Here is a 13,608-nt window from a genome sequence, read left to right as displayed (position 1 = left end):
TTTTAACCCAGCAGGAGGCTGCAAGCCCCTGCATCTGTAAGCCAGCTCGATCGCTTCCACAATCCAGCGGGACAGCCTCTGGCGGGACAGTGGCTTTCCCTTGTGGGGCGTGGCCCAGGAGACAAACAGCTGATCACTCCTGCGGAGCTCTGCTGTCCTGCCCACGTACGTGCGTAATGCCCTGACCGGGCGTAGAGTATTCAGCCTGCGCTCCTCGAAAAGCCCCCAATTCTACTGTGGGGCATCTGTATGCAGACTCCAACACCTTAGGTACAAAGGCCGGGTTGGGTCGCAAACATACTCTAGAGCAGCCCGCAGCAAACTGCATGCAGGTTGGGCGCGTTGACAGAGCATGTAAATCACTCACTCGCTTTGCCGTAGTCAAAGCTAAAAGTAAGGCAGTTTTAAGGGAGAGGAACTTTAACCCCACTCCCTCCAGTGGCTCGAACGGGTGTTGAGACAGGGCGTCTAACACCAGAGACAAATCCCATAATGGTACCAGGGGTCTTGAAATAGGGCGGAGTGCGCCCCCCCCTTTTCTTGGAATGAGGAAGTAACGGCTGTAAAAGCCCTGCCGGGACTCCTCGTTTGGCACCAATCTGCTCGCTTTCTTTATCAACAGAGAAGCGGTCTCTTTCTGCAGCACCTGCGCTGCTTCCCCTCTCGCTACACAGTCTAAACACCGCTGAACCTCGGTGGTTTCATAGCGAACTGTAGCCTGTATCCCCGGGAGATGGTTGAAAGAACCCACGGGTGAACTGCGCATGCGCGCCAGCCCTTCCCTGCGCAGCTACGCGTGAGGAGCGCAGGAGGAGGTCATTTACAATGCAGACTTCGTCCCAGAGAGCCGGGTTCGGACCCCCCCCCCCCCCCCCCGAGTCCAGCTGCTGGCCCATTTCCTCCAAAATCTCTGCCTGATAAGCTGCTGCCAGCCGTGTAACAGCGTTTAGGGAGCAGACTGACTGAGCAGCGTATTTCTACATTCTCTGATAAATACCTGCGGCTGTGTGCTCCCTTTTCCCGGGCAGAGAAATGTGGGAGGACGCTGGGATGGTCCGGCGGTTCGGGTGAAAGTGGTATGCCACTGAAGGCTCCACCGCTGGGGGGTCGGCCAGCCCCAGGTCACTCATGCCGTGCACCTCCAGCTTTGAGTGGCCCTGCGTGGCGAGCTGGCTCTTGTACGGGCTCGTCCAGAACCGGCTCATTTCTTGCCTGCAGGCCGGGCCTGCTGGGAGCAGCTGTTCGGCTGGAGGCTGAGACGGGGGGAGCCGTTTACCGTCGTAGAGGTCCCTGGCTTTCCCCTCCGTGTCCAGGGCCGCCGGCCATGGGATGTTTAATTTAGCCGCGGCCCGTTTGCAAACCTCGTGCAGGTTACTACCGACCGGGGAGGTCGCCCCGGAGGAGCTGGCGGGTCTGGAGTCCTGAGTGGGGAAGGTGGATTCGTCCTCTCCTTCCTCCATCTCATCCAGTTCGAGGATGTCGGAGCTGGCGTCGCCGTCCGCATCGTCACTCACATTCCCCTTGTCGAGGAGGCCCTCGAACAGTGGGGGCATGTCCCGCACCTCAGCCTCTCCCACCAAGCCCGCCCAGGCCGCCGGCGCTGGCGGGTGGTGGTCAGCCAAAGCTCCGGTAGCTGGAGGAGCAGCCAGGTTTGGGTCCTGGCTAGCGGCGCTAGCTACCGCTACCCTCAGTCTCGTCTCCCCCGCCGCCTCCTTCTTCGGCTCGGGCCCTCCTTAGGTGGGGGCCGAGTGAGAAGACACGTCCGCTGGAGGGGAGGATACGAAGAGCTAGGTGTTAGCCTAGCTAGCCGGTGTTAGCCTAGCTAGGACCGAGTCAAACGGAGAATAGCCCGCCGCGACGCGAAAGCCATGCTCCGACTATATATGTATATATATATATATATTATGAGGGCTACACGGCAATTACTGTCCAGCTAAGCTGATTTCTTAACCAACCTTACCAGCACGATCCAAATAATCGCCGACACCGCGCTAGGCGACGTGACTCCTTGACGGGACGTCTGTTAGCTGCTTAGCAATAGCCGACTAGCTTGGATGCGCTGAGGGAGCTCGTTCCCGCTGGGGTGGGAAGCGAGAACGACTTGGCAGGACAGGCGACCGGGGTATATAAGAGGGGAGGGGGCGGGGCCTGTACACCTCGCTCCCGATACGCAGCAGAACTCACCCCGTCCACCTCGCTCCCGTATGGGAAACGCTCTCCGCGTGACCATACGGAAGCTCCAATGACACAACGTCTGTCTCTGACAGACAGGTCGACTTTCGCCCGCCCCCTCCCCTCTTATATCCCCCGGTCGACTGCCCTACCAAGTCGTTCTCGCTTGCCCCCCCTTGCGGAAACGAGCTCCCTCACCGCATCCAAGCTAGTCGGCTATTGCTAAGCAGCTAACAGACGCCACGCAGGGCCACTCAAAGCCGGAGATGCGCGGCATGAGTGACCTGGGGCTGGCCGAACCCCTAGCGGTGGAGCCTTCAGTGGCATACCACCTTCACCCGAACCATCCCAGCGTCCTCCCACATCTCTCTGCCCGGGAAAAGGGAGCGCACAGCCGCAGGTATTTATCAGGGAAGGGAAGCGGCCGCGTAATGGCGGCCAGATGAGAAACCGGCTGAGGGAGAGCTGGCGCGCATGCGCAGTTCACCCGTGGGTTCTGCCAACCATCTCCCGGGGATACAGGCTACAGTTCGCTGTGAAACCACCGAGGTTCAGCGGTGTTTAGACTGTGTAGCGAGAGGGGAAGCAGCGCAGGTGCTGCAGAAAGAGACCGCTTCTCTGTTGATAAAGAAAGCGATCAGATTGGTGCCACACGAGGAGTCCCGGCAGGGCTTTTACAGCCGTTACTTCCTCATTCCAAGAAAAGGGGGGGGCGCACTCCGCCCTATTTTGGACCTGCGTGTGTTAAACAATCATTTGAGAAAATACACGTTCAAGATGTTGACACACGAAGTGCTTTGTCAGTCTGTCCGTCCGGGCGCCTGGTTTCTGACGATAGATCTGGCAGATGCTTATTGTCACATCGATATTCTCCCCTGCACACAGGAAACATCTCAGGTTTGCACACCAGGGCAAATCCTACGAGTCTTGAGTTCTCCCGTTGGGTCTTTCACTCGCCCCGCGGGTGTTCAGCAAGGGTGTCGAGGCAGCGCTGTCTCCCTTACGGGACAGAGGCATCAGCATATTTTCATGCATAGACGATTATCTGGTCTGTTGTCATTCACAGGAACAGGCGACCCAGAGATGCGACAGAGGTGACGTCACATCCGGCGAGCTCGGGTTTCAGAATAAACTGGTCCAAGAGCCGAATGTGGCCCCTCACAGTGTATCTGGGCCTCAGCATGAACTCTCTCTCGTGTCGCCTCACTCTGTCAGGGGAGAGGGTAACATCATTCAGACGGTGTTTGGCCCGCTTGCAGCTGGGCGCCGGGGTGCCGTTCGGGATCTGTCTGCGGCTCCTCGGTGTGATGGCGTCGGCCATATCTGTAATAAGAATGGGCCTCCTTACGATGAGAGATGGGCGGCATCACTGACATTATGCCCCCGCCGTCACCTCCTCCGTTTAGTGACAGTCTCGTTAACGGGCATGGAGGCTCTGCATCAGTGGCGCGACCCGGCGATCTCTCAGGGGACGCGCTTGGGGACCGTGGCGCGCAGGGTTGTCATGACAACGGACGCGTCCCTCCCAAGACGGGGAGCGACCTTCCGGGGCAGAGCGGTGAACGGCATCTGGCCCATGGAGTTATCCTGCGCTCACATAAACTTCTTGGAGTGGACGGCAGTGTTTCTGGCACTCAAACACTTGTCCCCTCTCCTCAGGGACAAAAATGTCCTGTTGAAGTCCGACAGCTCCGCGGTGGTGGCGTATATAAACCGGCAGGGAGGCACACGCTCCCTACAGCTGTGCAGACCGGCCCCGGAAAATCATTCTGTGGAGCAGCTCGCAGCTACGTAGCAGGAGTACTGAACAGAGGAGCAGATCTTCTGTCGAGAGGGAATCCGCTGTTCGGGGAAGGGAACCTCCATCCCCAAGTAGTGGCACAGGTGTGGCAGAGGTACGGCCAGGCTGCCGTAGATCTCCGCATCGCGAGAAGACGCGCAATGTCCTCTGTTCTCCTCCTTGGCAGATGTGGATGCGTTAGCGCACCCATGGCCAGATGCGCTGCTTTACGCGTTCCCTCCCCTCAGCCTGACCTCCCCCACGCTAGCCAGAGTGCGGGAACAGGGCCTGTCACTGATCCTAACAGCTCCTCGGTGGCCATCCAGACGCTGGGTGGCGGAGATAGTTCAGTCACTGATTTTACAGGCTGGATGTTGCAGACCCGTCCTTAGCTCATGCGGTGCTAGGGACTGGGGGGGGGGCTTCAGCACCTGTGAATAATGTGTCAGTCTGAGTGAATGCCGGATGGCTTCGGGAGAGTATGCAAGCCGGGAGTGGGCTATATCTCCCATAGTGAAACACAGAACGAAGTTAGAAAAAGAACGTCGGGTTACTTAACGTATACCCTGGTTCTTTGATAACAGAGTGAAGTGTTTCACCTGCATTTCCCTTCTCGCATGGCTGAGGGAAGAAACCGGTATAGAATGACTTGGCAGGGCAGTCGACCGGGGGATATGAGGGGGCGGGGCCCTCCCCGAAAGTCGACCTGTCTGTCAGAGACAGACGTTGTGAGACCACATTGGAGCTTCCGTATGGTCACGCGGAGAGCGTTTCCCATAGTGAAACAATTCACTCTGTTATCAAAGAACCAGGGTATATGTTAAGTAACCCGACGTTATGCTGTGTATCGGGAGTGAGGTGTACAGGGTGGGCGCTCTCATATCTTTATTTTTGTCAGTTATTCTCTCATTAACAGTCACCATTGGAGGCTTATGACTCCTGAAGCTCCTGATAGCTTCCATTGGTATAACTGGCACCCCCCCCTTGACTGGTTTAGCTTATATGTCTCTGGCCGCACTCAGTTTGTCCAACTTAAAAATTTGAGGTCACAGTCCTTTCTTGTTACTACCAGTGTTCCCCAGGTCTCTGTATTGGGACCCTTCTTATTTATTATTTACTTATTACCTCTTGGCCACATTTTCAGAAAATGTGGCATTCAATTTCACTGCTGTGTGGATGACACCCAGCTTTATCTGTCCACCAAGCCAACACTTCCAGCCACTTCCCCTTCTGACTGCTTGCTAGAAATTAAATCCTGGTTTTCATTCCACTTCCTCAAACTTAATACTGATAAACCGAGGTCCTCCTAGTAGGTACTAAATCTACTTTGGCTAAACCTGATAGTTTTTCTCTGACTACTGACAATTCTATAGTTCCTCCATCACCTCAGGTTAAGAGTCTGGGTGTCATCTTGGACAGCACATTACCTTCTGAAGCTCACATCAACAATGTTACTCGGTCTGCATACTTCCACCTACGCAATATTAATCATATTCGCCCGTCACTTACACCTAACAGCACCGCCATATTCACTCACACCCTGGTTACACCCCATATTGACTACTGCCGTTCTGTCCTCTTTGGTCGTCCCCTCAAGTGTCTTCATAAACTTCAATTGGTCCAGAATTCAGCTGCCCGTATCAGTACCAGAATAGATCATATCACTCCTGTTCTTCAGCAACTCCACTGGCTCCCTGTTAAATACCGTACTGACTTCAAGATCCTGCTCCTCACCTTTACGGCCCTTACTAACCTAACTCCTTCATATCTTTCTGAACTCCTTCATATCCGCACGTGTGCAGATGATGATGTTATACTTCTCTGTTGTGTTAACTTCTTATTGTCTACCCTGCTTTGTTTTGATTTTATGCTGTCTGATACAGTGCTGCTGGTTTTTTACTGTGTTCTGTAAGGTGTCCTTGAGTGCTTTGGAAGGCGCCCACAAATGAAATGTATTGTTATTATTATTATTGTTGTCGTTATAAGGGTTGTTCTTGTGGCTGACAGGTAGCTATCTAACCATTGTGCTTGTGTCATTGAGGTTAATGTGTGACTAGGTGTGCTGTGTGGGTAAATGGGGAAGAAACCTGTCAAGAGTTTCATAAGCTAAACAGAAACGGCCACATCCCCTTCCTGATCACACACACCGATCACTCCTTCATCGCCCTCCATCACTCCTCCATCACCCTCTATCTGCACCCACCTGTCAGCAAAGACTGGTAAGTCCACTTTAGTTTTTATATTCTGCAACTTGGCTTGATTTTTTTCTCTCTGCTCAGGTACTATAAAGTCTGTGTGTAGCGTCACTTACCTAAAAGATCTTTCTGTTTTTCTTACATCCCAGGTCTTATTTTCATAGTTAATAGTAAAATGACATCAGTTATGATGTCATTTTATTCACCATCTTATTCAATCAATCAATCAATCAGTCAAGTTACATTTTATATAGCGCTTTTCTGGCAGCAACAGCCACTCAAAGCTCTTTACAAAAACATTGACCCATAACCTGTAGTGCAAGTTAGAATTGGGGATTCTAATCTCTCTCTCATTTAGTGGAACAATACAACTGGAACTCTTCAGGTCTTGATTTACCCAGCGTCTTATTGGACGTCTTGCATCGTAACTTTTCACTTGCACGTCCACGTACCTGGTTTAGATAATCGGGTTAAATTGGACTTGATGAAATATGTCTGACACTCCTGTTCAGGTGTCCCCTAAGACACCGCTGTAAAGCTGAGTCCAGCGGTGGTCCATGTGTCCAGCATCTACTAAATGAGGCCGGTGAATAAAATCACATCATAACTGCTATGAGTGATGGAGAAACTATGAAAATAAGACCCACCATGTAAAAAGAAAAGAAGAAATAAAACAAGAACAATTCTTCAGCTGAACCCCTCTCTATCTTCATCATCATCATTGTCTGTCATCCTTCATCTTCCCACTCATTTACTGTGATGTTCATTTCTGATCTGAATCTTCATCTTCCCACTCCTCATTTACCGTAATGTTCATTTCTGATCTGAATATAGTTTCATTGTTCCACTTGCTCTCAGCATCTTGTCGGTTTTCTAGTCATTTCCTGAGGTGAAGTGATATATCGCGGTACATTTTCAAATATTTCTTGATCAATTTTCGACATATCAGACTTCTAACATACAGTGACATCTTGTACAGTTATTTTGTGATTTCTCTCAAACACACCGTGTGTAAATAATTAGACAATGTTTAATTTCAAGCGAATACAAACAAAACGACACAAAAAGTGAGAAAGTATTTGGAAATACGTGACGCTGCTGTTCACAAAATAACTAGGTCGCTAAGCACACTGCTCGCTTTAACCAACCAACAACACACGACGGTGACCGAGACTGTCTGGAAGTTTATTTACTGAAAATATAAAAAGAAACGCAGCAGGACACACATTCTGTTACCCACAACCACCCTGCTCCCTAACAATCGTTGCACCATGGGTAGACGAATGGACGGATGGATGTTGGGTGGATGGACAGATGGATGTTGGACAGATGGATGTTGGATGTTGGCTGTTGGATGGATGGACAGATGGATGTTGGACGGATGGACAGATGAATGTTTGACGGATGGACAGATGGATGTTGAATGGATGGACGGATGGATGTTGGACAGACCTCATCCCTGTAGTTTGAAGTAACTGCAAATGGTAGAAAATTAGACAAGCAATCAAACTGGTTTGTACTGGAATGACCAGCTGAGCTGTGGGGGCTCTAATGTTGCAGTGCTGAGGTTGACGGTTAGAGTCCCACCGTGTCATTTGGTGTGGCGGTGTGTCCGGGAGCACGGTAGTCAGTGCTCCTGGTTTGGGGGGCGGTCGGGGCCGGGGTAAAGGTCATCTCCTACATGGTGTGGTGGAGGTGTCTGTACAAGGGTGGGTGGATCAGGGGTCTCATGTATCAGTTGCTACTTTGGACAAATTTGTGCGTACACACCCATGGGATTTTGTAGCCCTGGAGTTGGTCTCAGAGCCCAGTGTAGAACCTGGCTAACCCCTGAACTTAGACACCGGTTGGCTAACACTGGTGTCTGTCCAGGCCTGGGTGACTGCTCGTTGCACGAGGTAGACAATAGATGTTAGGAGGAAGGAATTACAAATAGCCATCATGCTTTGCAGCTGACTGTCAGACAAACTTGAGGGTTAAAAAATTCCATGGGCGTGTACACACAAATTTACCCGTAGTAACGACTGATACATGAGGCTCCTGGGACTTGAACCTCCGAAAGCGTTCAATAGAAACAGCTGGCAGCTTCATGTGAGCACCAGAGGACACGTGGTACAGACCGGTTCCTCCATGTCCCAGTGTGGCGGCCTGATGTGGGGGAAGAGCTGAATGGGGAACTGGACGTGTGACATTTGAAGAACATGTGAGACAAACAAACAAACGAGCACAACCTATAAACAGCTTGTCTAGAAGCGAAGCGGTCGTGGTGATGAATGCAGCTGTTGTTGTTTGTGTGTTTCTGATGTCAGCGTTCAAACCCCTCCGCCAAGCAGAAGTTTTTACAGGAGCACAACATGCATGATGAGGAAGCATCTTTATCTTCTAGAGCGCGCTCCTCTTCCTCCCCGCCACATTCTGCTGTCTTTATCACAGCCTGTCCAGGCCGGCTCACACACTTGGCACAGGCTGCTCCCTGGTTCAGTCGGCGGGCAGAATGAAGGTCTGAGTACACGCCGAAGATGGTAGAGATGACAACCACCCGTCTATACAATGCAACACAATACACGCTGCTGCTGCAGCTGCTGCAGCTTTCCTGTTTAAACTGGGTCATTCAGCAATTACTGGTTAAATGTCCTCATTCTAAAACATACACCCCCCCACACACACACACACACACCTGTGCAGACCCGAGTGTTTCACATGAGCCGTCTGAGACACAACTGGAATGTTCTCCCGTGAGACAAAACTCACCACGAATCTCTTCTGGTACGAGAATGAGCAACCAACAAATTCAGTAACCTTTACTTTTTATCTAAATAGAAAAAATCCCCAAAAAGAGTAAAATGTGCCCCCCCCTCCCCCGTTTCCAAACAACATATGCTTTTACTGACATCTGACAACCCAGTGGCCCCCTGCTGCGACCCCCATGTGAGTCCCGATGCTGGAAAACCACTGATCTGGAGGTAGTTTTACTGCCTTTATAAAACAATAATCAACTGACCTACCTCTGAAACATGTACTCTTTCTTTAAATTCATGTTTGTAACCAAAATGAAAAACAACAAGGAGAACTGGCTACTGAATGTTCTGCCTAATGCTAAAATGTGGTTTTGTAAAGCACATTATGGGAGCTGGTGGCGCAGTGGTTAGCACGGTCGCCTCACAGCAAGAAGGTCCTGGGTTCGAGCCCCAGGGTAGTCCACCCTTGGGGGTCGTCCCGGGTCGTCCTCTGTGTGGAGTTTGCATGTTCTCCCCGTGTCTGTGTGGGTTTCCTCCAGGGGCTCCGGTTTCCTCCCACAGTCCAAAGACGTGTAGGTCAGGTGACTCGGCCGTACTACATTGTCCCTAGGTGTGAATGTGTGTGTGGGCCCTGTGATGGCCTGGCGGCCTGTCCAGGGTGTCTCCCCGCCTGCCGCCCAGTGACTGCTGGGACAGGCTCCAGCATCCCCCGTGACCCTGAGAGCAGGATAAGCGGTTGGGATAATGGATGGATGGATTATGGGAGCTAGTTCAGATGGTACTCGTATGACTTGGCTGAGGACTCGCTGCCTGCTCACATTTTGTTTCCTCATTTGCAGTTGAAGAGGAAAAGATGTTCAACCTGTCGGCGGACACGTCTGTAAACGGCACCAACTCCAGCGATGGGATCAGTTATGACTACAATTTGGATTTTATCGAGCCATGCCCCATGGACAACAACCACAATGTGGAGGTGGTGGTGGGTCCCTACATCCACTCCATCATCTGCATCTTAGGCTTCATCGGAAACAGCCTGGTGATCGTCACCTATGCCTTATACAAGAGGACCAAGTCTATGACCGACGTCTACCTCCTCAACGTAGCCATCGCTGACCTGCTGTTCGTCGCTGTCCTACCCCTCATAGTTTACAACGAGAAGGCGTCCTGGTCCATGGGCCCGGTGGCCTGCAAGCTGCTGCGTGGTGCCTACAGTGTGAACTTGTACAGCGGCATGCTACTGCTGGCTTGCATCAGTACAGACCGCTACCTTGCGATCGTGCAGGCCCGCAGGAGTTTCAAGCTACGCTCCTTGTTGTATAGCCAAATCATTTGCACCATCGTCTGGGCTTTGGCCTTCACTCTCTCCTTCCCCACTTTTCACTTCTACCACCGGTACCTGCCCTCACACCTCATGGACGGAGAATACGATGAAGAGGAGCTTGGCATTGTCATACCTGAATATGAGGGAACTGTTAAGAAAGAGATGTCCAATAACAGCTCTCCTCCTACCAAGATTGAGTATGTGTGCGAGTTCATGTTTACCGACAACGAGATGGCCCAGCAGATGAAGGTCCTGGTCCCCAGTGCTCAGTTGGCCGTGGGTTTCTTCCTCCCCCTGCTAGTCATGTTGTTCTGCTACAGCTGCATCATCGTCACCTTGCTGCGTGCCAGGAACTTCCAGAGACACAAGGCAGTCCGTGTGGTTCTGGTCGTGGTGCTGGTGTTCATCGCCTGCCACCTGCCATACAATGTCACCCTTTTGTACGACACAGTCACGATGTTCAAACCGCAAAAGTGCGATGGGGTGGACATCCTACAGGTGGCCAAGACCGTCTCTGAGACCATAGCTTACCTGCATTGCTGCCTCAACCCACTGCTGTATGCCTTTGTCGGGGTGAAGTTCAGGAACCACTTCAGGAAGATTATGGAGGACTTGTGGTGTCTGGGGAAGAGGTACATTGCACCCAGACGCTTCTCCAGAGTCACCTCCGAGATCTACGTCTCCTCCCGACGCTCTCTCAATGAATCTAATGGATCATCTTTTACCATGTGACCTCACGAGGAGGATCGTTTGATGGAGGTGGTAGTGGGGGGACATGGAGAAGCAGCCCTGATGTTCCTACATGCAGAATTGCCTCCCTGTGGAGCATCAGCCAACTCCCCAGAAAAAAAATGTACTTGTGATTTTTTTTTGCATATTTTACTTAATTTTTACATGAAGCCTAAGCGGAGAAGAAGCATTTAAAACTAAGGTATGGTAAAAGTAAGTAACTCCCCAGAAGTTTGACTCCAATCCAAACTGATGACAGAGCATTCTTGGGGTCTTAATGGAACCACATCCAGCATGAACTGATCCAAACCTGATCGAAGCCTGAAAAGATTATTTTTCCTAAAACATATCAGTATCAAGACTGTTAATAAGAATCTCAAACTTTACAATCTATAACATGTGGATTCCAGCCAGGTGAATTGATGAAGTCGGACTTGAAAGTGGTGAATGTTCGATGTATACGTACAAGTGGAAAAAATGCCCAAAGCAGTAAAATGTGCTTCATCTCTAATTCATGATCCTAAACTGAACATGTTCTTCATATTCACCTTGTTGTCAACCCTTTATGTGACATCCTAACATCCAAACACACACAACACTGTGGGAGAGGTTAGAGGTACGATTAGGACTGGGTCTAGACTTAAACCCTCCACCTCGGAGGGTTTAAGGTGACCGGTGTCCTTGGTGAGGAGAACAGGAACACAGTGGAGAATTCGGCCGATGTAGGGCGGTGAACTTGTGAAAACCGAATCCTCTGTAGACGTCTATTAGCGCTGTAAGAAAAATACAAATATATCAATGTATTTATCTTGTTTTAAGTCTTATAATGCTTATTTGAACATATAACCCACCTGTCTGACAGATGATAGTGCTTGTTTCAATAAAATGTTCTTGTTCCATTGAAGAAGATGAAGATGTACTTTATTCATCCCCGTGGGGAAATTCATTCTCTGCATGTAACCATCCTACCGTAGAGGAGCAGCGGGCAGCTGCAGCGCCCGGGGACCAGCTCCAGTTCTTCTTTCCACTGCCTTGCTCAGGGGCACAGGCAGGAGTATTAACCCTAACATGCGTGTCTTTTTGATGGTGGGAGGAAACCGGAGCACCCGGAGGAAACCCACCGCAGACACGGGGAGAACATGCAAACGCCACACGGAAAGGACCTGAGACGGCCGGGGGTTCGAACCCAGGACCTTCTTGCTGTGAGGAACAGTGCGAATCGCTGGGCCACCGTGCCGCCACAGACCTCGTAATGAATTTTAACTAAACAGGGTAAAGAAACCTTCAAACAATAAACTTGATTTAAGCTAATCTTTATTCTTTTTAAAGTAAATGTGTTAAAATGAATCCTGTTATCATGAACCAGTACACTTGATTAAGACCAGCAGTGATACCTGTCGGTGGCATAAGATGTTGATTGGTGTCATCTTGATGTTGTATTGAATTGTTCATCCGTTTTCATCTTTTAATACAAGTCTGTAAATACTATTTCCATACAAGCTACTGAATACAGGCAGTCCAGACTGTGGTTCATGACATATGCCCAGTACAGCATGGTCCTCTGAACAGAAGACAACATCATGGACCTCCTTATCAGTTTGGTCAAACATCTAAAACTCGTTCATTCGTTTAGCTTCATTTCATACAGTCAGACTGTTTGTTTGTTTCTTTCGCTCTTTCTTTCTTTGTTTAATCGACTAAATAAACTAACCAGTCCTCTGTCTTTTCCATGAATCATGACTTCCAGGGGCTGAAAGGTCACAGGATCTGACCGGCTCTGTGACAGTTGGTCCAAAAGAGATTTAATTTCCGGTCCATGTGTTATTATTGTTCATCAGTTCAAAACTATCGGGATTGCTTTCTGCTGACTGGTTCCTGTACCTGTTCTGGACCGCTTCCAGAGAAGACTGGATGTGAACGGGCGGATGGATTTATTGAGGAAGGTCTAAGCGTCTAAGCCCAAGACTATATTTCAGCTGATTGCAAGTAAATATAAAACACACAAAGGTTTCTCTCTTAAACTCGTTACATCACTTTTCTAATTCGATTTAAGAAACAGAAATGATTTAAGTCCATTTTTATTTTTTCAACCATACACAGTAACATACAAACCTCCTCTTAAATGGAGCTGTTCACTGGCTTCTGTTGTAGTTGTTGTTTCTTCTTCTTCTTCTTCTTCTTCTTCCGGCTTTTTCCCTGTTTCTCAGGGTTCACCACAGCGGATTTTTGCCCTCCATAGCTTTCTGTCTGACACTTCCCTCTCTCTCAGTCCAACCCTCCTCATGTCCTCCTCTATCTGGTCTCTCCATCTTTTCCTTGGTCTTCCTCTTTTTCTTTTGCCAGGTATTTCCAGGTCCAATACCTTCTTTCCTGTATAGTCTGTGCCTCCTCTCTGTACATGTCCAAACCATCTCAATCTTGTCTCTCTCAGCTCCTCATCCATTCCTCTGATCTTGAACGTAGCTTTCACTTCTTCATTTCTCTCTTCCGGTCTTTTCTAGTCACTCCCAAGGACCAACGCAGCATGTTCATCTCTGCTTCCTGTTATGTAGATTCTAGCCTCGCTGTTGTTGTCGCTGCTTCCATACCATGGAGCATGGCAGGGCTGCCCATTGATTGGTATACCCTGCCTTTTACCCTCAACGGCATTATTTTGTCACAAAGTACTCCAGT

At 50.0% G+C, this 13,608-nt stretch overlaps 1 protein-coding gene and 1 pseudogene across 1 annotated transcript; both read left to right on the top strand.

Annotated features, from left to right (window-relative positions):
- The first annotated feature begins 2,614 nt into the window (after positions 1-2,614).
- On the top strand, positions 2,615-4,393 carry LOC130124884 (uncharacterized; annotated as a pseudogene).
- A 1,711-nt stretch (positions 4,394-6,104) lies between these two features.
- ccr6a (chemokine (C-C motif) receptor 6a) lies at positions 6,105-11,366 on the top strand. The gene is made up of 2 exons (XM_056294827.1): positions 6,105-6,171; positions 9,725-11,366. Exon 2 carries the CDS (start codon positions 9,739-9,741, stop codon positions 10,936-10,938), a length of 1,200 nt encoding a protein of 399 aa, XP_056150802.1. The 5' UTR covers positions 6,105-6,171; positions 9,725-9,738; the 3' UTR covers positions 10,939-11,366.
- The last annotated feature ends 2,242 nt before the right edge of the window (positions 11,367-13,608 follow it).

The sequence above is a fragment of the Lampris incognitus genome, chromosome 15 (assembly GCF_029633865.1).
Source record: "Lampris incognitus isolate fLamInc1 chromosome 15, fLamInc1.hap2, whole genome shotgun sequence".
Classification (NCBI taxonomy): domain Eukaryota; kingdom Metazoa; phylum Chordata; class Actinopteri; order Lampriformes; family Lampridae; genus Lampris; species Lampris incognitus.
The sequence above is the reverse complement of the archived record's forward strand: the minus strand, read 5'-3'. Positions and strand labels throughout refer to the sequence as shown.

Coding starts and splice junctions, on each gene's coding strand:
- ccr6a (XM_056294827.1), top strand. CDS start 9,739: ATGTTCAACCTGTCGGCGGACACGTCTGTAAACGGCACCAACTCCAGC.